This window comes from Cnephaeus nilssonii, assembly GCF_951640355.1.
Source record: "Cnephaeus nilssonii genome assembly, chromosome: 21".
In the NCBI taxonomy this organism is placed as follows: domain Eukaryota; kingdom Metazoa; phylum Chordata; class Mammalia; order Chiroptera; family Vespertilionidae; genus Cnephaeus; species Cnephaeus nilssonii.
In genome coordinates this window covers 16,250,867-16,278,443 of record NC_137092.1, presented here as the reverse complement: position 1 = coordinate 16,278,443, position 27,577 = coordinate 16,250,867, and the positions used below count along the sequence as shown (strand labels likewise).

The 27,577-nt window shown below is 53.1% G+C and overlaps 1 protein-coding gene across 4 annotated transcripts in view; it reads left to right on the top strand.

Annotated features, from left to right (window-relative positions):
• Positions 1 to 27,079, top strand: part of MEF2D (myocyte enhancer factor 2D) — a 40,000-nt gene extending 12,921 nt beyond the window's left edge. The window contains exons 2-12 of one of the 4 annotated variants that reach the window (XM_079760818.1): positions 3,556 to 3,747; positions 4,363 to 4,566; positions 6,057 to 6,194; positions 6,251 to 6,385; positions 7,242 to 7,452; positions 7,671 to 7,727; positions 9,360 to 9,547; positions 11,226 to 11,355; positions 15,815 to 16,052; positions 16,522 to 16,828; positions 17,167 to 21,856. In XM_079760818.1, the coding sequence (XP_079616944.1) occupies positions 3,694 to 3,747; positions 4,363 to 4,566; positions 6,057 to 6,194; positions 6,251 to 6,385; positions 7,242 to 7,452; positions 7,671 to 7,727; positions 9,360 to 9,547; positions 11,226 to 11,355; positions 15,815 to 16,052; positions 16,522 to 16,828; positions 17,167 to 17,178 (1,674 nt within the window). In that variant the 5' untranslated portion in view covers positions 3,556 to 3,693 and the 3' untranslated portion in view covers positions 17,179 to 21,856. The other 3 variants (XM_079760815.1, XM_079760816.1, XM_079760817.1) reach the window with 3 other exon arrangements.
• Positions 27,080 to 27,577: the final 498 nt, after the last annotated feature.

The window sequence follows — 27,577 nt, the reverse complement described above, 5'->3', positions numbered from 1 at the left end:
AGATGGTTTCCAGACGGACAAGCTTCAGGTGCAGCTGGGAGAGGAATGGGGCCATGGGATCCTTCAGCAGGACTGATTGAAAGACCACAGGACTTCTTACAGGGTCACAAAGATGAAACAATCCTCTCTTCCTTTCAACAGATATTCCCTGAGCTTCTCCTTTCAGGGGATAGAGTGGTGAAAAAGACAAATGTGGTTCCTGCCCTCATGAAGCTTGACTCTCATAAATGAGGCAGGCATTAAATAGAAGCACAGAATTATAATAATTTAGAGCAGCGGTCGCCAACCGGTGGTCTGCGGACCACTGGTGGTCCGTGAGGTCTGAAAGGTTGGCGACCACTGATTTAGAGCCATGAGTGCTAGAAAGAAAAGAACAAGATGCCCTGAGAGTAAACAATTGGGGGAACCAAAGGAGTGAGGTTGGCTTGCAGTAATGGCTTTTCTGAGTGTCATGAGAGCTAAGAATGTCTTCTCTCCCAACTTGGAGGAAGACAGTATTGGCCATACATTGACAGAGGTTACATCTCGGCAAGAATTTGCTTGTGAACAAAGGGTGGTGAGAAGGAGACATAGTAAAATGAGAGGGGAAGAGCAGTGAGATGCTCTAAGCCAGAGGAGTGCTGGAGTGACTGCATTTACCAATCTGGATCGGGGTCTCCAAAGCAGGCCAGAGAATCCTTTTTTAAAAAGCCCTCTTCTTAGCCCCACTCCCCTACCTTCAGTGTGCCCTCCTCACCTCCCCTGCCAGGCTCTAGAAAATGTAGCCTTTGGGTTGCACTGGGAGGCAGGGGAGCTGAAATCCTTGGGTTGGAGACTTTGTAGCAGGGGTTTGGCGGAGATTGGGGTTACCGGCAAGGAATGGTGAGGGGATAGAGCAGTTCTGGGCCCGGGTATCTGCTGGGCCACTCAGGGTTGGCTGGGCTTGTGTTGGTGTTGTCCTAGGGCCCTTGTGAGGGCCACAGTGGGAGGCCCAGGTCCCACGGAGCAGGTTGAGAACAAGGAAGAGGGGACGAGAGAGGGGTAGAGGGTCCTTCCAGGAGAGGGAGGGGAATGACATTGCTTTCTGAAGATATAGACGGAACAGAAGCTCTCTTTCCAGCTGGGCTAGGGAAGGCCTGAGGGACAGTCCTGGTAATGGGAAAGAGCGGAGACGGGTATTCCTGGCTCCTCCCAAGTGCACAGATTCCCTGCCTTCCCTCCCCCATGCCAAGATGCTGAGGCTGAGCTTCAGACCCTGCTGTGGAACATTGGGGACCATGGTTGAGTGGAGCTAAAAAGGCTCAGCCATTGACAGGTTCCTAATTACAGGTGTCTATTATCAAACACCTCTCCACGCCTCCCTTGGCTGCAGTGGGGTCTCTGACAGGGGTGCTGTGGAAGGGGAACTCGGGAGGGAAGTGCTGGGTTTCCATGGTCTGGGCTCCTCTCAGGACCCAGTCGGAGAGGCTTTGGAAAGCATGACTCCCACCCTGGCTGGTTTGGCTCAGTGGATAGAGCGGTGGCCTGTGGACTGAAGGGTCCCAAGTTCGATTCCAGTCAAGGGCACATGCCGGGGTTGCAGGCTCAATCCCCAGTAGGGGGTGTGCAGGAGACAGCCTATCAATGATTCTCTCTCATCATTGATGTTTCTATCTCTCTCCCTCTCCCTTCCTCTCTGAAATCAATAAAAAATATATATTTTTTTTAAAAGGGAAAGAAAACATGAGTCCCATGCTCACTGCCCCCTCCACCATCTCTCAGAAGGCTCCATCTCTGATGCAAAGACTCCTGAAATCAAAGAGTTGGAGGGACCCTGGGATTAATTCGTGCCTCTAGTCCCCAAGGCCTCACCCAGCCTGTTGGGGCGCTGCCCACACCTGAAAGCATGCACCTTTTCAGGCTCAGGCTGAGCTCTCATTCCTATGTCCCCTCCCATCCCGAGGTATCTCCAGGATTGTATAGTTCAGGGGCTCCGTTTCCCATTCTGGCTCTGGAATTGGAACTGTTCAGCCGAGGGGCCGTGACGGTTTATACCAGTAGATGTACTGAGACAGAGAATCCCGCCTGGTGCCTGTCCCCCGGCTTCCAGCCGTCTCCTGTGGGTACATCCGTAGGCTCTGTATTTCCTCTTTGTGCTTCAAGGTGAACAAGGTTGGGAAGCACTGTTCAGACTGAACTTGGGTTCTAGACTTGGCCCATTCCTTTAGAGTAGGAATCAGCAAACTGGCCCATGCTTGTTCGTATAGATCTAGTTTCATTAGAACACAGCCACACTCATTCATCTGTGTGTTGTCTACAGCTGCTTTCATGCTACAATGGCAGTGTAGGCCTGCAAAGCCTGAAATATTTATTATCTGGCCCTTCACAGAAAAAAATTGCCAACCCCTGGTCTAGAGGGGTGATTTGTTTGTTTGTTTGTTTGTTTGTTTGTTTATAGCAACAGAACCCTTCAAAAAATTACAGGTTTAGGCCCACTGAGTAAAATGGACTGGTGTGGAAGTGGTTCAAGCGATAGGGGGTCTACAGCCCCAGCCCCACTCTGGAATACCAGGCCCCAGGGCTTCGTGAGCTGGGTTTGAGGATCTCTGCTCTAGACTTGCTCTGGTATGGTCTTTGTTTTTTTTTAAAGATTTTAAAATAAATTATTAATTTTTTTTAAAGATTAGTTTTTATTGATTTCAGTGAGAGGAAGGGAGAGGGAGAAACATCAGTGATGAGAGAAAATCATTGATTCGCTGCCTCCTGCACGCCCCCTGCCCCCCTCTCTCCCCCAGGATTGAGCCTGCAACCCAGGCATGTACCTTGACTGGGAATCGAACTGTGACCTCCTGGTTCATGGGTCAGCACTCAACCACTGAGCCACACCAGCTGGGCTAAATTAATTTTTAGAGAGAAAGGAAGGGAGAGGGAGAGAGAGAAACATAAATGTGAGAGCGAAACATCAATTGGCTGCCTCCTACACGCCCCCTACTGGGGATCGAGCCTGCAACCCATTCATGTGCCTTGACTGGGAATCGAACCAGCAAGCTTTAGGTGCACAGGATGATGCCCAACCAACTGAGCCACACTGGCCAGGGCTCTGGCATGTTCTTGATACAGGGATGCAGAATCACTCCCATTGTGGCACCAGGTAAACTGTGCCAGCTGCATGGACTTGGCAGGTGTGTTCACTCAACACATTCTCTGCACTGAGCTCCTGCACAAGAGCCACTGTTGTAGGCCAGAGGGACAGCTGGTGAGCCCAGGTGTCTCTGTTGTGGGAGAGGAAAGTGACTGGGATGTTCTCTGAGACCCAGACCCTTAGAAGTCAGGGAGCTCCATGTATTCCATCTGACCTGGAACCTGAGGGCAGCAGTGATGGTACAGAAAGGGCCTGGACCAGAGTCCTGGGCTCTGAGTGTGAGGTCCAGCTTGTGCCTGGCTGTGGCATGCCGTCCCCTCAGGTTGCCACCCTGTCCTCATTTTGAGGACGCTGACAGCCTCTCCCAGAGGTGCTGTGGACCTGGCCTGTGTGCCCAAGGAGCAGGGCTGAGGATTGCTAGGACTGACTGTCTTGCCATGACCTTCCCTTCCCAGGAGGCTGTGCAGAAGGTGTCCTGCAGACCATGAACTGAGCACTGGTCCCAGACCGTTCATGAGCACAGTGTGAGGTGTGCCGAGACCTGCCACCCAGCGATCCCCTCCCCTCCCTAGCACTGAGGATCCCCGGAGAAGATGGGGAGGAAAAAGATTCAGATCCAGCGAATCACCGATGAGCGGAACCGACAGGTGAGGAGGTCCTAGGGCCACAGTGTGGATGAGGGCAGGGAGCTGGCCTCTGCCTCTGTTCCTTGCAGCCACTCCATGAGGGCTTCCTGGAGGAAGGGGTCTCTGAAGGCTATTATGGAAGGGGAAGGACTGAGTGGGGAAAAAGATGAGCCCCCATCTCCTTGCAGCTGTTAGAATCCTGTGTCCCAGAGCACCTGCTGCTGATGCAACCACACAAACTCATGCCCAGGAGCCCTGCCCAGAAGGCATACGCCCTGGGCATGCCCCCTTTCCCAAGATGAATCCTTCCCTCTTCCAACCCCAGGGGAAGAGCCAGGAAGTCCTTCTGTTCTCCTTCCCTGACCTCGTTATAGTCCCCAGAACAGAGATGTGGAGGTCGGTGCATCCGAGTCCTCTGCCTTCAGTGAGTTAGCTGTGGGCTGTGCCGTGGCCATGTGTTGGCAGACGGGTGCTGGCCTGTTTCTTCCTCAAGCCAGGGGCTCCTGAAAAGAGAGCTGTGCCACCTGAGATGGGGGCTCCCAAGATGGGGCTGTGTCCAGCTGCCTATAGGTGGGGACTCCTGGGCAGGCCTTGACTGAGCCAGATCTGGCTGCCCACCCACCCACCCACCTGCAGGTGACATTCACCAAGCGGAAGTTCGGGCTCATGAAGAAGGCGTACGAGCTAAGTGTGTTATGCGACTGCGAGATCGCGCTCATCATCTTCAACCACTCCAACAAGCTGTTCCAGTACGCCAGCACCGACATGGACAAGGTGCTGCTCAAGTACACAGAGTACAACGAGCCGCACGAGAGCCGCACCAATGCTGACATCATCGAGGTGGGCCCACGCACCGGACCCCGCCCACCCCTGCCTGCCACCCAACATCACGTGCCCATGCAGCACGCACCCACGGGCCTGGCCTGCCTGTGCATGCGCAGGTGTACACCTGCCCTCATAGCTCCTCACCTGTGTGCACCAACATATAAGCCCACGTCCTCTCACACACACCCTAGGCTGAGGAGGAAGGAGGGGCAGTGAGTACATGTCAGGTGTGGCTGCCCACTCAGCCCACTCCCACTGCAGCCCTCAGAGTCATTGTTGTCTGTCGGGCATGACATGACCTCTCCTCCATCTTTTCTCAAATTCTCTCTCTCGGTGTCTGTCTCTCCCCCTTCTCTAGCTTTTGGTCTGCTACTGCATCCGACTCTTCTTTCTTTGTCTCCCTCTTTGTTTTCATCTCTCCTGCTGTCTCTGTCCCTTTTTGGGTCCCCATAGCCCTATGTTCTGTTTCAAAGAGGGCTGCCGTTGTGAACTGTTGAGAGACATGGGCTTTGGGGTCCAGTTCTGGCCTTTACTGGCCACATGACCTTGGCAGATGGTTTGGCCTCCCAGAGCTTTGATGCTCACCCACCGCCGCGAAATGGGGCCAGTGCCTGCTTTGAAGGGTGTTGTGGGAATTGAATGAGACGGCCCAGTTCTTGCTCCGCACACAAGGTATTCGTGCCTTGGGCATATGAACTTGTGTCGATGGAGAAGGATGCCTGGGAAGGCACAGGCCTGCCTTCCTGTAGTGAGACTTTAACTCAGAGATTTGGAGGAAATCCCCTTATTTTTATATTAGAGAAAACAGATTTCCTCAGGACTAGAATGTAAAATTTGCATTCACTTTAAAAACAAAACAAGTATCTATGAAGATGTTTTGATCCTTGAGAGGGCAGCTTTGAGGTCTACTCCAGACCCACCAGGTATGTCCTTACTTAATGGCCACATGTGAGAAGCTCTGACCTTGGGCAAGGACAGCACGTGGGGTGGTACATAGTAGGAGCCCAGTCAATGCTAGTCCCTTTGTTTGCCTTTCTCTCTCTTGTCTCTCTACCTCTCTGTCTCATTTCTATTTCTCTCTCCTCCATCTTCTAAGCAGAGCCCAGGGATTGAGCTAGGCAAAGCCAGCCTGATTACCTTCCCCTGGGGAACGCTCCGTGCCTTTGTGCAGAGTTGGTCATGGGTGGTAAGGCAGGGGTGGCCAGGGCACCATTCTCCCAACCCCCAGAGCCCTCCCCACCTATCACCTTAGAGGCACATGTCTCTGCACCACGTGCATTCTCTGGGCTGTGCCCACCTTCCACGTGACCCCTGCATGCCGATGCCTCCCCACCAGCCGCATCTTCACACAGTGCCCCATGGGGAGGGTGGCACTGAGGGATTGGGCTGGGGAGGTGCTGGGACCCCTGAGGAAGGAGGTTGGGGAGCCGTGAAGGGCTGAAAGAACTCCGGAGAGGGGTGTGGGAGGACCCTGACCTCCGCTGACGGGAGTGGTGCGGTTACAGACCCTGAGGAAGAAGGGCTTCAACGGCTGCGACAGCCCCGAGCCGGACGGGGAGGACTCGCTGGAACAGAGCCCCCTGCTGGAGGACAAGTACCGGCGCGCCAGCGAGGAGCTCGACGGGCTCTTCCGGCGCTATGGGGTGAGCCCCACTCACTCTCTCTCTGTTGGCCCCCCTTCCGGCCCCTTCCCCCCCAGGCGCTGCACAAGAAGCACAGGGAATGTGAGAGCCCTGAGGTGGACGAGGTGTTTGCCCTGACCCCCCAGACGGAGGAGAAATATAAAAAGATAGACGAGGAGTTTGATAAAATGATGCAGAGTTATAGACTGGCCGTGAGTAGTAGCATGGAGGAGAGCCTCCCTGTGGTGCATGGTGTGGCTTTGCGCCCCGCCCGCCCTGGCCCTCTGCTGCTCTGATGGATGTTCTGCTCTGAGCCATGCTGGGGCTACTGGTGATTCCTAAGGAACCTCTGACCTTGGTTTGATAAACCTGTGACCCTCGCTGAGCCTCACTTGGATGGAGCATAAGCCAGGAGAGGCCTGGAGTGTCCCCCTCACCAGCAAGAAATGTGTAGATGACATGAGATCCTTAGATGACAGGAATGTAGAAATTGCTATCGTCCGGCTCTTTTGGGGGGGAAAGGCCCCCTTGGGCCTGCTCTGACACCCCAGGCTCAGATGTTTAGTAGCATTGTTTAGGGGAGTCAGAGACTGTTAAAGGGAAAGGCAGTGAGTGAGGTGGGGTGAACACCTACAGCAGGCCAGTGGATGAGAAACTGCAAGTGGAATGATGCCCGGACCCATGTGCAGGCCTGTAACAGCTGTGTGTGTGAGTTTGGGTCTGTACTCAGGGCCTCTAACCTGCTCCCCGTGTGTCCTGCCTGGCTGAGGACTAACCCACCTCTACTAGGGGGGTTCCAGGTGTCCCTGGTTCTGTCTGTAGTGAGCAGAGCCTTGTTCTCGTTCTCTGGGCCAGAGCTGGATCCCAGAGCAGTCCCACCAACGCGCTTCCTTGGTGGGAGTGGCAGGCAGGACTCCAAAAGGGCCCAAGGCAGAGAGATGGAGCTGCTGGCCCTAGGTCGAGTGCACAGCCCAACACTAGAAGAACCCTTGCCTGCTTTCTCAGGCAAAGTGGGTCCAAGGGAAGGGGTCACCCTGGCCTGACCCTGCCTCTCCATTTTCTGTCTAGTCAGCTGTCCCGGCCCCCAACTTTGCCATGCCTGTGACAGTGCCCGTGTCCAATCAGAGCTCACTGCAGTTCAGCAATCCCAGCAGTTCCCTGGTCACCCCTTCCCTGGTGACATCATCCCTCACGGACCCACGGCTCCTGTCCCCCCAGCAGCCAGCACTACAGAGGAACAGTGTGTCTCCTGGTCTGCCCCAGCGCCCAGCCAGTGCAGGTGAGTGGGCCGTAGGTGGGTGGGTGAGGGGGAAATGAGGTGTGATGGCGACTTGGGATTCCATTTTCAATAGAGAGTATTTCCCTTCACCTGCACAGCATTCTCCCATTTATGTGGCTCCTGAGGGAAGGAACTATGACTCCTGTCCCGTTTAGTCCCCAAGAATCACTCTGGAGGGGCCGTCTTGTCAGCTCATCACGGTTCTGTTTGTCTTCCAGGGGCCATGCTGGGGGGCGACCTCAACAGTGCTAATGGAGCCTGCCCCAGCCCTGTTGGTGAGTACCGCTGCCCTTGCCGGGGTGCGGGGGGGAGGGGAGGTCCTGCCCAGGAGTCCAGGGACAAAGAAGGACCTAGATTACAGGAGAAGAAGATCCCAGGGCCTGAAATGGAGGATTTCTAAGCCCTGAGATTTTTTTGTCTGTAGCCATGATTGGTGTGGAGCTATAGGCTCCGAGAATTCTGGACAAACTGTTGGAGGTGAAGATTCAAGTTTTTCCAGTTAAGCAGGACATCTGGTTGGGATCTGAAGGATGGGAATATATCTCGTGTTGCCAGTGGGCAATAGGCACAGACTCACACGCATACTTACCTTACATACATACACATAGACATTCTCACTCATGGAAACATCCAGACATTAGATGTACACTGTGTGCACACATCTATAAGCCCCAGAAGATAGGCACACACACACCCCCAGCAGCTGACAGTCCCTCCTGCCCTGTGCTGTTGTCTGGCTGGTTACTATGACTTCGAATGTCACCATTGACGTCACCCTGACATTCCTGCCATTCCCGGAGTGATCTGGGAATTGGGATGGAAGCAGCCACACACTTACAGAGCAGCAGTGTGCTCTCAGGCAACAGAGCAAGATGACACTTCTGATTATGGTTACCCCCAACCTCTGGGCTTTAGAATCCCCCATTTTAGCACCAAGCACCGTATCCTAGCTTGTTGGCAGTAATTGTGTACGGGGTTAGGAAATGGGGGAAATGAGTGAATCCGCTCCCTCTCTAAGGAGAGGGCCAGACAAATGCCTGCAGACCTTAAGGAGGCAGCGATACTTGTGAGCCCTCCGGCCTGGCATGTGGAAAGTGGTGAGGGCCCTAGCTTGGCTTCCAGCCAGCTGTGTGGCCCTGGAGAAGTCATTAATACCTCTGTCAACCAGGCCCTTCTGTAAATAGGGCTAATGACACATGTCCTGACCACCTTGAGGGTTAGTGTGAGGGTTAAATGAGATAATATGCATGTGAAAGCCCCAAGTAGGTTGTGGAGTATGTTATTGTGCTTGTTGTTACCAGCCTAATTATGGTGGTGGCTGGGTTATCAGTCCCCCTGCCAGGAACAACACCACCACTAGTAAATGGTTCATCTTCCCCAGAGCTGAGGGATCTTGTCATGGGCTCATCCAAATCACCGTACCCCCAGCTCATTGCAAAGGGAGCAGCCTGAGTGGTTGATTTGCCCTGCTGAGCAGAATCCTCACTGAGGCCCAAATTCCAGGCTGCCACCCCTTTTCCAACCTGGGTCATGTGGGCCCAGTCAGAGGCAGGTAGTGAGATCACAAGGTGCTGGACTTCCTGCCCATGGGCACCAGGAAGAGAAAAGGTGGGGAGAAGCTTGGCTGCAGAAGAACCTCTTGAACATTGTGGTTTCCATTTCCAATTCTTCCTACCAACCTCAGAACTCCTACCACCCAGTCCCATCACACACAGCTCAGAGCCAGGGAGATGAACCAATGATTCGGTAGTAAAGGGTCTTAGGGGAAAATCAGAGAGCTCAGTGCCCACTCAAAGCCTGGGCGTGGCTTTGAGAAGGGCTGGGTGACCGGAGTACTGGCAAGGGGGCAGTTATCAGGGCTGAGGGGTGGGTCCATGTTTTTCCTTTTACCCTCATCTCTTCTCCAGGGAATGGCTATGTCAGTGCTCGGGCTTCCCCTGGCCTCCTCCCTGTGGCCAATGGCAACAGCTTAAACAAGGTCATCCCTGCCAAGTCTCCACCCCCCACCCACAGCGCCCAGCTTGGAGCCCCCAGCCGCAAGCCCGACCTGAGGGTCATCACTTCCCAGGGAGGAAAGGGGTTAATGCACCACTTGGTGAGTGGGGGTTTGGACGGAGTGAGGGGCGGGGGCTGGGGGATGGGAGCGTGGAGGGAGGAGAGCCGATCTCCAGCGGGAGATGTGAAGGTTACCCAGCAGTTAGGACTCCCCAGGAGAGGTCATGAAGCATGGCTGGGAAGAAGTCCCAGAGGGCTTTACACAAGGTTGGAACACAGAAGTACCAGCCTCCAAGGCAGTAAAGGGAACAGGAGAGAGAATGTTCTGTAACGGGAAGAGATCTGCCATCACAGCAGAGGATGGGAATTAGATTGTGAGGATTTCCTAACTGATGGACATTGGGATGTAGCATCTTGTGGAAATCCATCAGGGCAGGGAGAAGCTCTGTGCTTCTAGGCCGCAGAGCCTTCCTGCTCGCATGCAGAGGTGGGATGGGGTGGGGACCGGGTGTGAGGGGAAGGTGGAGGCAAGAGACTGAACCATCCCTTGGTTTTATTTCTGCTCCCAGACTGAGGACCATTTAGATCTGGTAAGTGAGGCTGTGAGATGTTTGCCGTGGCTTTGAATTCTGGGTCATCCCCTTGCTCTGTGGCCCCCAGCATGGAATATGTGTGTGCCCTTGTCCTTTCGCCTGTGTGTAGTGTGTGTTGTTTATTTGGTTGTTTGCCGGGAGCTCCAAGCAGGATGCAAAGGTGAATGGGGCGGGGTCAGACATGCATGTGTTTGTACATGTGTGTATGTAGCTGTCTTACTGTGATGTTGCATTCATGCAGGCACACCTTTCTCTGTGTGTATGTGGGTGTGCCAGGGGAGTGGGCTAGGCCTTGCCCAGGCCTTGTCCCAGGATGCCTGGATTAGGCCCTTGGACGAGAGGCTGGGCTGCACTTGCCCTTCGACTCTGCTCAGGCCCACCGCATTCTTGGCACCCAGCGCAGGACCTCATAAAAGGGGTACCAACCAGACAATAAAAGTCATTTTCCAGGGAAGCCGAGACTTAAGGCGAGGCCAGAGGTGTCGTTGGTGGGGGCTTCCCCGTTTCCCTTCTGTCTCCTGTGCTCCCTTCTGCACAGCCCGTCTCACAGGCACTCGGAGGCATACCCAGCCGCTCTTTCCCTCACACACACCTACATACTCACCCTCAGCCAGGATGGGGCGGGGGCTCCTCCCTCCCCAGTTCCCTGACGGGAGGCCAGTGAGGCTGGAAAAGGCAGGCAGGCTTTGGCGGCCAACACGGCAGCAGTTTCGGCCCCAGCGTGGAGTTGGAATAAACAAGTGAGTCAGCAGCAGATGGAGCTGACAGCCCCACACACGTGTGTGCATACACGCAGGCACACGCATTCCGTCACAGATGCCAGCATGCCTCTCCCCAGGCATGTGCTGCTGTGTGATAGATGGAGAGCAGACTCCAGAGGCATCAGCCAGGAGAAGAATGGCTCTACCTTCTCTCCTCTGCCCTCGGAGAGCTTGGTGCTGGGCCACAGGGCAAGCATTCCTCTCTGTGTGTAGGTGTGAATGGATTTGTGTGGCATGTTTCTCTCTATGGATCTCAGTCTCTGAATGCAACAGCATGTGTTTGTGTATCTTCGGGGCCTCTGCTGAGGCATCCCATCTGGGCCTTGGGACTCAGAGACCCCAGCTTGGCCTTGGAATGGAGGGTCAGGATCAAGCAACCCGCCTCCACATCTACCACCTCTTGACAGACCATTTTCTCCTGCAGAACAATGCCCAGCGCCTTGGGGCCTCCCAGTCTACCCACTCGCTCACCACCCCAGTGGTTTCCGTGGCAACACCGAGTTTACTCAGCCAGGGCCTCCCCTTCTCTTCCATGCCCACCACCTACAACACAGGTGAGTGTTCAGGTGGCCTGAGCTGTGTGCACGTGGCCTTGGGACGGGAGGGACCAGAGAGGGGACATGAACTGTTCTCTGGGGACACCCTAATCGAAGAAAGGCCGTTGATTTGGGAGAGCCCTACGTAATTAAGGTTGCCAGATTTAGCCAATAGAAACATAGAATGCCTAGTTACATTTAAATTTCAAGTAAAACAATGAATAATTTTTTAGTATGTCTCACAGACATTCTTCTATAAAATATGTCCCAAGATATACTTATGCTAAAAAATTATTCATTATTTTGTCTGAAATTCAGATTTAACTGGGTATTCCTTATTTTTTTATTTTTTTGTTAATCCTCACCCAAGGATATTTTTTCCATTGATTTTTAGAAAGACTGGAAGGGAGGGAGAGAGACAGAAACCGAGACATCAATATGAGAGAGACACATCGATTGGTTGCCTCCCTCACGCACCCTGACCAAGACCAGGGATTGAACCTGTAACCCTTCAATGCTTGGGCCAATGCTCTAACACTGAGCCACACCGGCCAGGGCAAGGGTATTTCTTTTTTCTTTTTTTTTTAATATAAGACCTAATGGAGAATGGAAGCGCCGAAACCGGTTTGGCTCAGTGGATAGAGTGTCGGCCTGCGGACTGAAGGGTCCCAGGTTCGATTCCGGTTAAGGGCATGTACATTGGTTGCGGGTACATCCCCGGTGGGGGGTGTGCAGGAGGCAGCTAATCGATGTTTCTCTCTCATTGATGTTTCTAACTCTATCTCTCTCCCTTCCTCTCTGTAAAAAACCAATAAAATATATTTTAAAAAAGAGAGAGAGAAGGGAAGCCCTGCCCTTAGGGAGCCTCCCATTAGGAGAAGCCCGTACAGAGGTGGGCTGAGCAGATGATTCAGGCCACCAGGGCTGGGGAGTGGGGAGGCAGACATGGTCAGTTCAGTGAGGCTTAGAGGAGAAGAATGAGGGATGAGGGAGAGAAGAGAGAGAGAGGCTGAGCAGGCCAGAGTGCAGGATTCATCCAGGTTCCAGGGAAGGCCACTGGAACTGCCTTGGTGGTGGAGTATTAGGGGGGCGAGGAGGAGGAAGACGGAGAAAGGTTGAGGAGAGAGGTCTGAAGACATGAGCGAGGCCTCTGGGTAGAAGAATTCAGACCGGACACTCCGTGCCCAGGCCGCTCCTGGGTACCCAGAGCTGTCCTGGCCGGTGTCACCCACTCACATTCTCCCAGGAACAGTCTGTGACACTCTTAGCCTCCTTGCCTGCACTACAAGCTGCAGTGTCGGGAAGGACTGCCCGAAGGGAAATGCCTGTCACTTTGTTTCAGAGCATGTGTGTGCCTGGGAACCTGGCCTGTTTCCCTGCTGTTCCCCAGGTTCTTTGACCTGTGAGTGGCTTGTGTTAGGGCTGTTTTGTGATGAGGTAAGACTAGATCAAAAGACCCTTCAACTTCACTCCCCTCTCCAAGCCCCCATTCCAGAGTTGAAGCACCCTAGGTCCCAGACTTCAATATAAATACCCACGAAATCTCACCTCTTCCCCATGTGTATAAATCCAGAACCCAGCCCTGTATGTAGGAAAGCCCCTTGGGGCGGGTAGGACAGCTGTTGCGGAACCAGACTCTGGCATGGTATCTGTGTCCAGATTTTATCATCCGGGTGTCTGTACAGCCCTTTGTTCCCATGTGTTCTCCCATGCATGCACGCACTCTCCGTTTGTTATGTCCTCAGGCAGTTTCAGAGGGGACTGCTTCAGATGGCCGAATCCCTGGGGCCAATCTCTTCATCTGTGAGAATTGTGAGTGGACAGGAGGTCTCTGAGGCTCGTCCGGCCCTGCCAGCTGGGGCTGGGCCTGGCTGGAAACACCAGTTCCCCGAGGACAGCCAAGGGTGCTTGGCAGAGGGCAGCACAGACCACTTTTCAGGAGCTGTTGTTTTTTTGGGATCCCAGGGCGGTGATTTTCTGCCATCTTCTCGGGACTCCCGTCCCTCTGTGAAGAAGGAAGGAGGTTAGCGGGTGTCAGTGAACCTGGGGCAGGTGCTCAGCAGGCCAGACTTGGTCACTGTGGTGAGAGAAGATGCTGATGCTGGGCCTGCCCTTGGAGCCCTGTGCGAGGTGTGTGTGGCCTTCCTCACATCCTCTCGGCAGCCCTGGCTGCGGTTGCTTTGGCTGCAGGAGTAGTTTCAACAGCAGGGTATTCAGGTGACTCTAGATGCATAAACAAAACCCTCACGAGCACATTGCTGTTTAGTTGTTTACTGTACAGTCCTAGTCCCCAGTTCAGGTTCCGGCTGGGGGTGATCTGGCTATGGTAATGTCGTAGTAAGGGACAGGCCTGGCCCCTTGTTAACCCTGGCTGCAGAGGTCTGGCTTGTGGACATGCTAGGAGCAGGCCCAGTGGGTTGCCAGGTGACCTGCAGGCCATGTTCCTCTTACCTAGGAAGAGCAAAGCCTCTTGGAAAGCCAAGTCTCCGGGTAGGTGGGGCTGGAGTGTGCTGGGAAGGTGAGGGACTAGGAGCTGAGTCTCAACCATTCACTCGCTGAGGATGTTGGGCAGGTGATGCGCTTTTCTGTGCTTGGCTTCCTTGTTTATATAAGGAGTGTTTGAAATAGTCGGTCCTAGGGGCCCCTTTCTGCCCTTGCTCTGCTTTTTAAATGTAAGCAGCTCAAAGCTCCTGGCTAACGTTAATGAGGCCAGAGGCAAGCATGGACCATCTCTCCAGGGTGAGATTTAAAAGTCATAAAGAGGCCTGGGATCTTGTCTTTGCTCTGCCGTTGGCTTTCTCTGTGACCTGGGGCGTTCCTCAAACTTGAGGCTGCAGTTGCCTCCTTTGTAAATTAATAATAATAAGTAAATCTTTTGAGTATTTACTATGTGCCAGATACTGTTCTACATGCTTCATGTGTGTTTTGTTGTTGTTGTTTTGTTACTTTTCACCTGAGGATATTTTTTCCATCGATTTTTAGAGAGACTGGAAGGGGCGAGAGGGGAGAGAGACAGAGTCATCTATGTGAGAGAGACACATCGATTGGTTGCCTCCTGAACACACCCCAATCGGGGCTAGGGGATTGAACCTGCAACCCAGGTACGTGCCTTTGACGGGGAATTAAACCCGCAGCCCTTCGGTGCTTGGGCTGATGCTCTAACCACTCAGGGCGTGCTTCCCTGTATATTAACTCAGGTCTCCCAACAGCTGTGTGATATAGGCAGGATTATTGCCTCCAGTTTATGGAGAGTAAGTAGCTTGCCCAAGGTCACATGACCTATAATGGAGGTAGCCAGGAAGTTTGACCTCATCGCTCATGCCTGTAACCTTATTGTTGTGTTGCACAGATAATGCTGTCTTCTAAAGACAGGGCTGGCGCGGATGGCCCCTGAGTAAGCTTGGTGGTACAGGGCTGCTGTGATGGGAGGAGGGGCGTGCGTGCCCTCCCGCTACCACAGTGCAGTCACCTTATGCTCCTTAGGGAAGACAGTTCTAAACTGTTCCAAACAGGATGCAGCATGAAGCATTACAGTGCTGTGTAAATTGTGAAACATCTTGTGGCTCTGTTTGTCCTGTGACAATGCAAATATCACCGTTTCTTTATTGAGACAGAAATTTTAGAAAAGAACAAGCAACATCTCCTGGGGAAACTGGTTAGAACCTGGGCCTGCTGTGCTGCACCGTTTCCCTCCCTGCCCCGCTGCTCTCACAGGCGCTTCTGGGTGGCAGACACGCATCCCCCGTGTTTATGTGGGGGCCCCGCAGCTCAAATCTGGCTGCTACTTATGTGTTGACAGTCTCTAGCAGACTCTGGACTTTGCAGAAGGTGGAATGGCCGTTAACAGTAATTTGTTTCGGGTGTGCTGTTTACCTGGTCTGTCTCTAAAAGGCACTTAAAGACTTGGCAGTTGAAGAGATGACAGGCACATATTAGACCTTCCCTGATTTTTTACCCTTCTTATTAATTGACATTCTAAAGTGATACCTACACACAGTAAACTTTTTAAAAAGTTAAACACTATTTAAGAAGCCACCTCTTGCCCTCCCAGTGTGGCTCAGTGGTTGAGCATCAACCCATGCACCAAGAGGTCCCTGGTTCAATTCCCGGTCAGGGCACATGCCCGGGTTGCCACTCGATCCCCAGTAGGGGGCATGCAGGAGACAGCTGATCTGTTTCTCTTTCCCCCTTCTCACTCGCCCTTCCTTTCTCTCTAAAAATCAATAAAAACATATTATAAAAAGAAAGAAACCACCTCTTTTCATCCTGTTAAAAAAAACACAGCACCTTACGGTTATTACAATTTGCATTTTTTGAACTAGGAGTGCCGTGCCATCTTCCTGGGTTTGTGTGGGTTCTGTGATTGTTCACATCTATCATTAACAGCTCCTTCCCTCTCCGAGTTCCTCCCGGAGGTGCCCCCAGTCTTAGGCCTCGCCCTCCCACCGTGGCTCATTCCCCCTTTCCCACCCTGCAGATTACCAGTTGACCAGTGCGGAGCTGTCCTCCTTACCAGCCTTCAGTTCACCTGGGGGGCTGTCACTCGGCAATGTCACCGCCTGGCAGCAGCCACCACAGCCCCAGCAGCCGCCCCAGCCGCAGCCTCCGCAGCCTCAGCCCCAGCCACAGCCACAGCCGCAGCCACAGCAGCAGCAGCAGCAGCAGCCACAGCAGCAGCAGCCCCACCTGGTCCCTGTGTCTCTCAGCAACCTGATGTGAGTCCCTGGGGATCCGTGCACATGTTTGCGAAGGGAGGGTTGAGGGTGGGGAAGAGGGGGGATCCCTTTAAGGTTGTCTGTCATCAGTGGACAGCATGTGAGGCACCAGATGGCAGTCCTGATATCCCAGGCACAGGCCTGGGAGACCCACCCCGAGCCCCTCCCCCAGCCAGCCGGGGGTGGGGGTGGGGGTGGGGACCCCGCACCGTAAAAGATGGCATGAGATAGAAAGAGAACTAATTTGACTTATTTTCCTTCTTTTCCTTCACTTGGCCGTCTCTCTCCTGGTCTCTGTCTCCATCCACTTGTCTCTTCCTCCCCCTCTCATCCCCATCCCCCATCTTCTCCTTCTCTGTCCTCTCTCACTCTCTGTTTTGTCACCGCCCATCACTTTTTCTGTCACTCACCTTCTCTCCTCTGTTTCTGTCCCCTGTACCCTATCCCCATCCCCTTCGCCTGTTACCAGCCCTGGCAGCCCCCTGCCCCACGTGGGTGCTGCCCTCACGGTCACCACCCACCCCCACATCAGCATCAAATCGGAACCTGTGTCCCCAAGCCGTGAACGCAGCCCTGCGCCTCCCCCTCCAGCTGTGTTCCCGGCTACCCGCCCTGAGCCTGGTGACAGTCTCAGCAGCCCAGCTGGGGGCTCCTATGAGACGGGGGACCGGGATGACGGACGGGGGGACTTCGGGCCTACCCTGGGCCTACTGCGCCCAGCCCCAGAGCCTGAGGCCGAGGGCTCAGCTGTGAAGAGGATGCGGCTCGACACCTGGGTACTGTAGCATCACCCCTCCTGTCTGCCAGTGTCTGCTACACCCAGGGACTGCCCCGTGTGCCCCCAGCCTGTTTTATCTCCTACCTGAGAGGCCTTGTGGCCAGCAAGCCCTTCCATCAGCCCTTTTGGGGCAGCACCATGCCCTTTCACCCCCACCAAAGGCCCATCTCTTACCCTTCCTCCAGCATCAGTCCTTCTGCTCGATAGCATCCTCCCCTCAGAGCTGGCCCTGCCGCTAGCGTCCTGGCCCTACAGGGAGAGGGGCGTGGGGGACACATGCCCTGTCGCCTGGGCCACCCCCCCTCACACCCCCTTCTCCATCTCCTCTCTTCACAGACATTAAAGTGACGATCCCCACTCCCCTCCTCTCAGCCTCCCTGATGAAGAGTTGACAATCTCACCGCCCACCCCCTGTCCTGGGCTCCTCCCGCTTGACCCCCACTTCCTTTCTTGTGCTCCGTGTCCTGTTGACGGTTACATTTGTGTATAATTATTATTATGTTATTATTAATATTATTTTTTTTTAATTTGGGTTCTCACTTTGGAGAGGGGGATGCTCCCATCCCCTTTCTGCACCCCCGCCATTCTCACCGGCCGCGGGAGCTCTTTCTGCGGGAAGGGGAACACTTTGCACGTTGCACACATATGCTGCAGGAGGGGCGGGGGGGCTAGTGGGCTTTCGGGAAAGGACAGGTGCCGAGCCCTGCATGCGGAGCCCTCCCACCCCGTCCCCCAGATAGTGGGAAATAACCAAAAAAACTACCAAACAACAAAACCCTTACAATAGACTGAAACCCCAAAGTTGGCTTGATGGTGGGTTTGTGTTTCAGGGGAGAGCGAGGCAGAGGCTCTGTAAAGGGTTTCTGCCTCTGGGCTGTTCCTGCGGCCGTAGGCACATGGGGCAGAATGCCCAAGCCTGGCCCCACCTGCCCCTGCACACACACGGCACTCGCTCACTGGTTCTGTGTGAGCTGCACCTCCAAGGTGTGGGGGTGCTGGCGGAGCTTTTGGGCTGGGAAGGCTGCCTAGGAATCTGAGGCTGCGGGGAGGCTTTGAGGGAGCGCCCTCCGAAGCACATTTGGAGAGAAAGAGCCATGAGGAGAGAGAAGGCTGAGGAGGGACAGGGCTGGGACAAGGGGTGAGTCAGCATCCCTTCCCTTTCCCAGCGCTTTCTCTAAGACACAGTGCAATAGCTCCCCAGCCCTCGGTGGACACCAGCCCAGGAAAGCTGGCCACAACGTGCAGGGAGAACTGGGGAGAGGAACTTGAGTGAGGTGACTCAGTGGGAGCGGGTCTTGTCACTTTGGGATGCCTGAGGATGGAACCCTTGCATCCAGGGGCGAGTGTGAGTGAGGGGACTTGATCTTCCTTGCACGTACATATTCCCAGAGGAGTGGACGTTGGGATGGGTGAGAGGATGGGAAAGGGGACTGGAGGTCTGCAGGGGCCTGCCTCCCTTCTTTCCTCCTTGGCCCTCCTCCCCCGCCCTCCTCCCAGCTCCTGCTCCTGCCCCCGGATCGGCTCCGGACCCCACCTCCCTGTTCTTGGCGCCCTCATTGTCTGGCTACCTCCTGTCCCACCACCCCCAGGCCGTATCCCACCTTCCCTCTTGGCTACTGTAATTGTAAATAGCAACCTTTGGAAAAGTTAGCAGTGTAACAGTCCAGGAAACTGTTTTTTTTTTGTTGTTGTTGTATTGATATGAAATGAGATTCTATTTTTGTCAAAGTATATTGTAATAATAATGACTCAAACGCCCGTACTGTACAGATGAGGTTCTTCTGCTGTTGTTCTTGCTCCCCTCCCCCAGCCCCAGTCTGCCTCTCTCTGCGCCTCCCCAGGTCCTGAGACCTCAGGCTGGATGACAGGTCAAACTGGAGGGGGCAGGCCCCACGCCCGTGATCCACACCACCCCTCACCCTAACGTGCGTGGGCAGGCAGACTCCTTCACATAAGCCCAGCTCCTCTGCCCAAGGGGTGTAGCACTCCCTGAGGGTTTTATCCTGGTGGGAAAGCAGAGTAGACAAGGCCCAGTTTTGTGCCAGGTGACTATCTTTGCCCACCTGTAGGGCCCAGCCACTTGCAGTATCCCAACACGAGGCAGGGAAGGAACCAGAAGCAGAGGGGGACATGTGGCTGCACATGTACCTGAGTGTATTCCTAAGGGCATCTAGTGTTTGTATGTCCAAGTATTCCTTTGTATTTATGTGTGTGTGTGTGGTTGTGTGGGTCTCTGAGCCTGTCTGGGCATACACATGAATCTTTGTGCGAATTAAGCTCTGAGGGCATCTGTGCGTGCGTGCGTGCGTGCGTGCGTGTGTGTGTGTGTGTGTGTGCGCGCGAGCACGTGCCTGGGTATGTGTTTACAGAGGGACAGGTGGCTGTTGCAGCCACATAGCCCTGGCTTCCAGCTCCGTGACCCTCCTCCCTGAGCCCCGCTCCCTTCTGGCCTGCTCCTTCACCTGTTCTCACCCTCAGCTCTGATATTTTTGTCCTCCCGTCAGAAAGAATCTAGCAGTTGGCCCTCCTTGCCCCTCCCTGCCGCCCTGCCTCTCCCAGGCTCCACGCACAATTGTCTACCAGTACCCACACCTTTACAGCCCCTTCCCTGGAGTACACTCTTTCCTCACCCCAGTCCTGCTTTCAGGGTGACATGCAAGCTCCTCTTCCTCCCTGAAGCTTTTCCCCCACCTGATAGTGAGCCATCATTCCTCACCCCTGAACCCCACCTGCTGGCTGGGCACACAGCATGGCCCATCTTCCTGCAGGTTCCTAGAGGGAGTTTCAAGAATCGATGAGACTTGACCAGGGCCATGAAAGAGGAGGATGTAGTCTTGTGTGGGTGTGCATTTCCAGAGCCTTGCCCGGTGCCTGGCACTCAGTAAATGCTGAATGAGTGAATGGTGAGTGAATGATAGGTGCTCAGTAAACATTGAACGACTGGCCATCCCTTCTCAGGCTATTCCTGCCATTAGTCTGTCCACCTTTCTAAGCTGAGGTTGGCCACCATTAAACACGGGGTGGGGGTGAGGGCCCCTGCAGTTCACGGTGCAATATTTACCAGTTTTGCCCTCTGCCTTGTAATGGCAAACCTGGCTTTTGATTACCATGTGTGGATGTGTGTGTGTCCTTTCTTCTCTATCCCTGGGGGCAGGGGGTGATTTGTGAATGAATGTGTGACATTTCTGCAATTCAGTATCCCAAGATTTCTCTTGGGGGTAGGGGCTCCTGGCCGGCCAGAAGAAGGGTCCCTGGGAACCCACACCTCGAGTGCAGACTTCATTTCTCCCTCCTCTCACAAGCCAAATTTGCCTCCACCCACTCCTTCCTCTGAATAACTGGGCATTTGCCAAAGTAATCACTGGAGTCATCCAATACTCCTCCCCTCCCCAGGTTTCCCACAGCTTTCAGGGACAGTGGGCAAGAGGGCCCCCCACCCACCCCATTTGAACACACCATTTCCTCTTTCCCCAGTAGTGCACTCAATACAGTGAGACTGACCCCTGACCCTTACCCAGCCCTCCCCACCTTGGACAGGAAGGAAGTAATGCACCTTCTCTTGCTGATTATTTATTTGTTTGGAGAGACAGAAATGATGTAAAAGTGTATCTAGAAATATCTATATCTATATATTTTTAACTGACTCTTTGGAATCCCCTGGGGTGGGGTGGGGGATGGATTTAGGCTTTCACGGAGGGAGGAGACATGGAGCCTGGGAACTCCTCTGTTCTTCCCTCTGCCACCTCTCTCCACCCTCTCAACAGTTGGTAGAAGGAATGGGATTTGTATTGGGGGAGGGGCGCTGGAATGTTATATGGAGAATCTGGATTCTCTCTGTCTTCCCCATTCAAGTCCCAGAGGGAGGAAGGGGACAGGGCACGGAGGTGCCTCACCCCCAAACCCGACAATCACCCACACTCCTGGGGCTCCTCCTGGGTCCTGGGCAGGGCGAGTCCAAGTGTGTGGCTGTTGATTTGTTTTCAATATTTCTTTTTGTGCTGTATGGTGATGCTTTCTTAGTATTCTACACAATAAGAAAGACAAAGTCCTTGAGATTCTTATGAGTTTTGTTTGAAAACTCTTTCACTATATTTGTTGTAAAGAGGTTTACTATTAAAAGAAAAAGAATACACGTTTCTGATACTTTGGCTTGGGTTCTGGTTTCTCTGGTGCGGTGGGCTGAGGAGGGAAGGAGGGGCTGTGTGGCCCCACCAGGGTCAGAGGTCAAGCATGGCGGCAGCGGGAAGGAGTGGTACGGTAGCCTTCAGGGCGGGCACTTTCAGGTGACTGACGCGGGGTTCCAGATGAGAGTTTCTCCCAGGTACTCTGCCAGAAGCAGAGGCAGCCCCAGAACTAGGGAGGGTTGTCCTGTTAGGAGTCATAGGAGGGGTCGTAGGATATAAGAGAAAGAAGTTCCACTCAAGGCCTGGTCAGGAGCAGGGTGGTGTTTAATGAGCGAGCCGCACGGTAGAGAACCTTCGACGACTGAGAACTGTTCTGTGGCAGGAACTTGCCCAGGCGCCAGGTTAGGCACAGATGAAGTCCACCTTCACAGGGGTCCCACGGAGCTCACTCGAGTAGGGGCATCTGCCCTTCCCCTCCCTTTTGAAGCACCTAACAGTGCCAGGGAGCCTCTCCCTACCCTCCTCACAGATCCCAGAGGGCCTCCCTCCCTGGTGCCCTTAGGGGCAGGTGACTCTTACTCCTGCCTCCCCACACCCTGCACAGCTATGCTTTGGGCTGGTGCAGGGGCAGTGGAGGGAAGTGCGCAAGGCTTGGCTAACACATTGGGCCACTCCTCTGTACCAGGCCCATGCTAGGTGCTGCAGAGGCAAAGATGGAGTGTGAGACAGGCCAATATACAGTGAGAGAGAGAGGCTTCCAAATGCCTAAAACCCACACTGCACAGTTCATGCTTTGGTTGCTGCCTGTGCAGGTTGGTGCAAGAGTACATGGAGTCAGGCAAATTGCAGAATGTCTTTGTGCCTTGATTTTCCTCATCTGCAAACTGCAGTGATCTGCCTTCCCTCCCAGGGTCATTGCCAACTTCACCTGGCTTCTCCCTCAGCTGCAGCAGAGCTGACAGGCAGCTGAGCAGCAAGTGCTCAGGAAGACACCATCCTCCAGACCAGGCTCCCCCCCTCTGGCTGCCTGTGGTGGCAGCCTCCAGGGTGACATCCAGTGACCTCAATGCGGTACTCATACCCTGTGTGGTCCTCCCACATTGAATCATGGTTGGTATGTGTGTCCAATAAAACTTCCAAATAAAGCTGGTACATGGTTCTCCAAGTGCTTTCCCTGTCGTGGGAACTATGGAGGCACATCAGAGCAGCCTGGATGGCTGAGCTGCCTCAAGGTGTCCAGCACACAAGGGACTGTGTGAATAGGAAACGTGTTAAGCCACAGAGGTTTGGGTGTTGTGCCTGCAATAGAATCCATCCTATCCTGACTAATGGATTATCCATTCACATTCAGACAACCTTGAAGCCCCATCTACTGATAACCCTGTGGTGAGGTACAGATCTCTGGACTTGACATAGTCCAGAACTGGTTCGGCTCCTAGTTCTGCCATTTAACAGCTGTGCGGCCCCGAGTATCATAATCTCCCCAAGCTGCTGTTTCATCGACTGTAAGCAGAGCTGGTAGCTGCCTGTTTTCTCTAATCCCTGCCTCCCCCTTCTCCAATCCATCCTCCTGACTTTGGCACAGTTCTGACCATCTAGCACCTCAGGGTTCTCCACTGCTCACCAGACCACGTGAAATCCCAACGTCTCAGCCTGGCTCCCAGGGCCTTCAAAGAACCAATGTAACCTCTTTTCCAGGCTGAGTCCACACATCCCTGCTGCACAGCCCTTGGACTCTGGACTGGACAAGCAGCCCAGTCCACTCCTGGATAGATCCTTTGTGTCTCTGTTCATGTCATTCTTCTGTCTGAAGTGCAACAAACATTTATTAAGCATGTACTCTGTGAAATCCTTTGTGAGGCACCGGGGATATAGAGAGGAGCGAGGCCGCTCCTGCCTTTCAGCAACTCACAATCTAGTGGGGACAAGAGCCAAGAAATCTTGAGTCAGAAGTCTGTGGTCAGTGTCATAGAACGGATACCAGCAGGCCGTGGGATCGGAGATGAGACACACCCCAATCCAAGCCAGTGGAGATCAGGGAGTCTCCTTCGAGGAGGTGTTTGAGCTGAATTTTGAAGACATGGCGTATCCTAGGCAAATGAGAGTAGGGAAGGCTTCCCCAATAGCAAGTAAGATATGGAGAAAGAATGGTGCATCAGGAAATCCAGTACTGTGGTGCAGGTTAAAGGAATAGCAGATAAAGCTGAGGAGGTAGCAGAAACCTCACTGTGAAGGGCCTTGATTGCCATAATCTGGACTTTATTCTGCAGAAGATGTTTGGTCACCAAAGGGTTTTGAGTAGAGGATGGACGTGACCATATTTGCATTTCAGAAAGCTCCTGCCCGTACACGTTCTCTCTCAGTGCTGCAGAGAACCAGCTGGAAGGAATGCAAAACTGAGGCCCAGTCAGGGTCCTTTACAACTGAGAGGATGAATTTAGTAGATATTTGAGAGGTAGAATTACAGGACTTGGAAACTGCCTGGTGAAGGTGGCGAAGGAAAGGGAGGAGGGTCAATAACTCCCAAACTCGTGCTTGGAGTACTGACTGGATGGATGGTGGTGCTCCAGTGACTCCAGACAGGGCTACCAGGCACCTCCTGAGATTTTAGACAAACTTGAGTTGGAAACAAGGGAAAGCTCAGGGGTACATTCTTAGAGGCCTAAGAGGAGAAGGGGTACTTTGCTCCCCTGGGGTAATTTCAGGGTTAGGGATGGTGGTCAGGGTTGGGGGAGCCTTAGAAAGATCTGGTTCTAAAGGCGAGACACCCAGTGCAACCCTAAAGGTCATCCGTTTTCTCTTGATAAGGGAAGATGACACTTCTTTACCAGGTACCTGGAAGATGGACCTCTCCGTGCCTCAGTTGCTTCCTGTGTAAGTGGGCTGCTGTGAGATTTAAGTAAATGATACATCTTAATGAACCTAAAACCATTCCTGACCCATAGTAAGTGCTCAATCGTGTTATTTTTATTACTGCTACTTGTCAAGGACATGAAAATAAATGAGCTTACTTGGGTGAGAAGATATCTGAAACCCTGCCTTACACCCCTATTTCTATCTTTGTAAACGTTCCTGTTATTCAAGGTTTACTCCTACAACTTTCCCTCCATAAAACTTTTATTCCCCCTGTCCTACCCAGCTGGCTGTGTTATTCTTCTCTAATGGGGTGTTAGGAATCTGCCCCTTCATAGCACCTGCCTCATTTTTCCTGAAAATGTGGGTACTAGTTTCAATTTTCTCTTTAAAATTGGTCTGAAAGCTCCTTTAAAAAAGTGCACTGCCTCACCCCTTTTTGTGTCTGGCTCAGTGCCTGGCACACAGTATGTGTCAGAGTAAAATGAGGTAACGCGTGTAAAAGTGCACCCTGTAAACTACGGAGTGCTACAAACCTGAAGGATTTATTTTTTCCCTTCGCGGGCGTGGTGACTTTCTGCAGCTTCTCTTCTACTTTCCAGCTCCAGGAGCACCAGTGAGGCTGAAAAAAGTGTGGGTTCCAGTTTCCTGGGTTTCACTCTCAGCAGCCCACTGAAGGATTAGCACCTGCTGGGCTCCTGCTCCCAAAAGAGGTAGCTCTTGGGAGGCAGGAAGCAAAGGGTGGATTCTGATTGTTCCAGCCAAGGAGGCCAGGCCAGTTCCCTGTACCTCATGTTCTTCTGACTCACCCCTCCCTCAGTCCCATGGGCTGAGTAACTTTTCCAGCCTTGTGATTGTGGAAACTGGTTTCAGGAACATCTAGCAGATGTCAAAGGGGCATAAGGCGACCCCACCCCAGGCTCCAAAGCGGTGCTCCTACTGGAGCCCATACACACTGCGTGTTTGTTTACAGACCTGAGAGGATTCTGTGTTGCTGCCCAGCCAAGGCACAGGACTGATTGGATAACGATACCCAGCGTCTATTTTACAGTTGGTAAACCTGAGGCCCCAAAGTAAGAGGCAACTCTCAGGTTCTTCCCACGGCGCCTCACGCTGTTCCTGGAAAGATCTAGTTCAAATCAGCCTGGGGGCCCAGGATTAATTGCTTCCCGGATTAAGTGATTTGCATTTAACTTTGCTTTGTACTCGTTTCCACGTGTTTACAGCTCCTGGGCCTCGTTCGGGCAGTTTGGTCTCGTAAAGTGCGGTCCCTGCCTCCGCAGCGTGGCCGCCCAGAGTCACTCCTATTTACAGCGCATCCGCCGCCACGTGCCGAATAAAAGCTGGTGACTACGCCTCCGGGGCGGGGGGGGGGGGGGGACGGTCCCGCCTACCGGGAGGGTCACGCGCCCGCCCAGACCCGCCCTCACGTGACCGCGGCGCCTGTCCTCGCCGGTCACTCCTCTCAGCTGTGAGTGGCTGCTGGCGCCCAGTCCGTGCTGCCGGCCAGGGATGGGCGGGGACGATGGAGCCGTTCAGAACTCGGGAAGGAAAAAAACCTCCATCTCAGGCGAAGGGGGAGTAGGAAGAAGGCGATAAAAGCACTGGTCAAACCTGCCCCTCCAGGCCGTAGGGTCCCAGGGAGCAGAGACCACCATCCCCAAGCGCCTCGCCGTGCCTGGCACAGCAGGGCTCAATAGCTGGATGGCGACTACCCCTCTGACACTGCCGGAAGCAGAGGTGAACCCGCCGCCCTCCACACGGGCCCTTTCACTCCCCATTCACCCTCCGACTGCAACATGACAAAGAAGGCAATGGTTTGGCGGCCGGGAGCCAACGCTGCCGAGCCCGCTGCCCGCGCTGGGACAGACCCCTCCATCCACCGGCCCACAACTGCGTGGGTCCGACAAAGAGCCTATCCCACTCCCAGTGTCCCCCGCCGCGGGGCGTGGTTCTTGAGGCTCATTTCATTGGCTCTTCTAATGACGGATGGGATCGTCAGCCAACCGAAGCCTGGAAAAGACGCATGCGTACACAAAAGATTGAGCCCCTATAAGGTGGCAGGGGGAAGCCCGGCGAACCAGTTTTGGCTGGGTCTCACCAAGACGTAGAGAAGGAGGCGCGCATGCGTGGACCTTAACCTCTTCTCTGCTCAGTTTGAGGGGCAGATAGCGCCCTCTGTCTTCCCGGTAAGTTTTCCCAAGATGTCTAGCCTCCGTCAACGCTACGTCAGACCTGGTTCTGCCTGGAGTCTCCCAAAACGAATCTCTGTCCCTGCCCTGAGGGATGACACACCATCCCCTAACTCAGCCAGAGCCATTCGCTTGGGTCTTTGTGCAGAGATCCCTCTGGGCCAACAATAATAGGAATATTAATTTGAGAACGACACTTCTCAGTTTACCAAGCATTTTGTTGATGTAAGAAACATCCAAATCTGTGGAGAATTTTAATGAGTTTTTTTGAGCCAAACTGATGACATATGCTGGAGAGAAAGATCTCAAATGCTCCAGAGAATAACAGTTTTGCAGCTTTTACTCATTTGAAATTAAGAAGGTGGGAGAAAGCCAGGGAGTGGGGAGGGGTTATAAGATAGTTAACAGGGTTACTCCCTTGGAAGGGTATTACTTCTGGCATTTCAAAGGGGTGTTAACCTAGATGCACGAGAACGATGCACAGGGCTGGACTCAAACCTTTCACTAAAGAGGTTCTAGGCCTGGAACGTGCCCACCCACCATAACCTGCCAGTTAGGAATTTATCTCAGATCACAACTGTGGGCTTACTTTCCATAGAACCCCTTTCTTCATCCATATGTGATATCCATTATCTCAGGAGTTCCTCACAGTTAGGTTAAAGAAGGCTCGGGAAGCTGGAAGGAAGGCTGAGACACTGCCTGTGAGGGTGTAGCCTGGACTGGAACCCAGGCTACCTAACTCCCCATTCAGTGCTGACAAGCTGCCTCCCTGCTCTCCAAGGAGTTTGTCTAGTTGAGGTGATGACACTTAAAGATATAGGAAAAGTGAAGGTACAATTTCAGCCCGGTTTTTATATAGACATTGAGTGCTAAGGGGGAAAGATCATTATGTGCTTCTGTGATCTGAAAAGGCCACGCAAAGAAGATGAAGCTTCAGAATGTATACTTGGATTAGATGAATCTTAGGAACATATTATTGAATGTAAAAAGAAATCCCAGAATGCAAACATTTGAAATAATTTTTGTAAATTTCAAAACAAGCAAAACTAAACAACATATTCTTTAGGTATATATGAGAAAACGTTTTAAAAAGAAGAGGAATAATAAATACAAAATTCATTAGTAGTTACCTCGGAGAGAGGCTGGGGATGGGATGGGGAAGAACAGGTGGATGCTGTTGGTAATGTTCTAGTTATTGGGTTAAAGGTAAGTTTATGGGCACTTTATTATTTTATATCACATATAACAATTATCCTTTTGTATGTATAAAATGTAATTTAAAAGATGAGAGTGGAGTCACTCCCCACCCCAATTATGTATTACATAGTTGGAGACAAGGGAGAAAGCCTTACCTATATTACACTTGGTTTCCAGAACACTTCTACACATATTTATCAGTTGGTCTTCACAACAACCCTTCAAGATATTATCTCCATGTTAGAGATGAAGAAACACAACTGGGAGTTACTTAAGGCCAGTGAACAAAGACAGGAAAGGTGGGAATGCAGAAGGCCAGTGGGGAGCCCTGTGCAGCTAAATCTCCAGTCTCCAAGCACTGTGCCTGCAGCAGAGAATGTG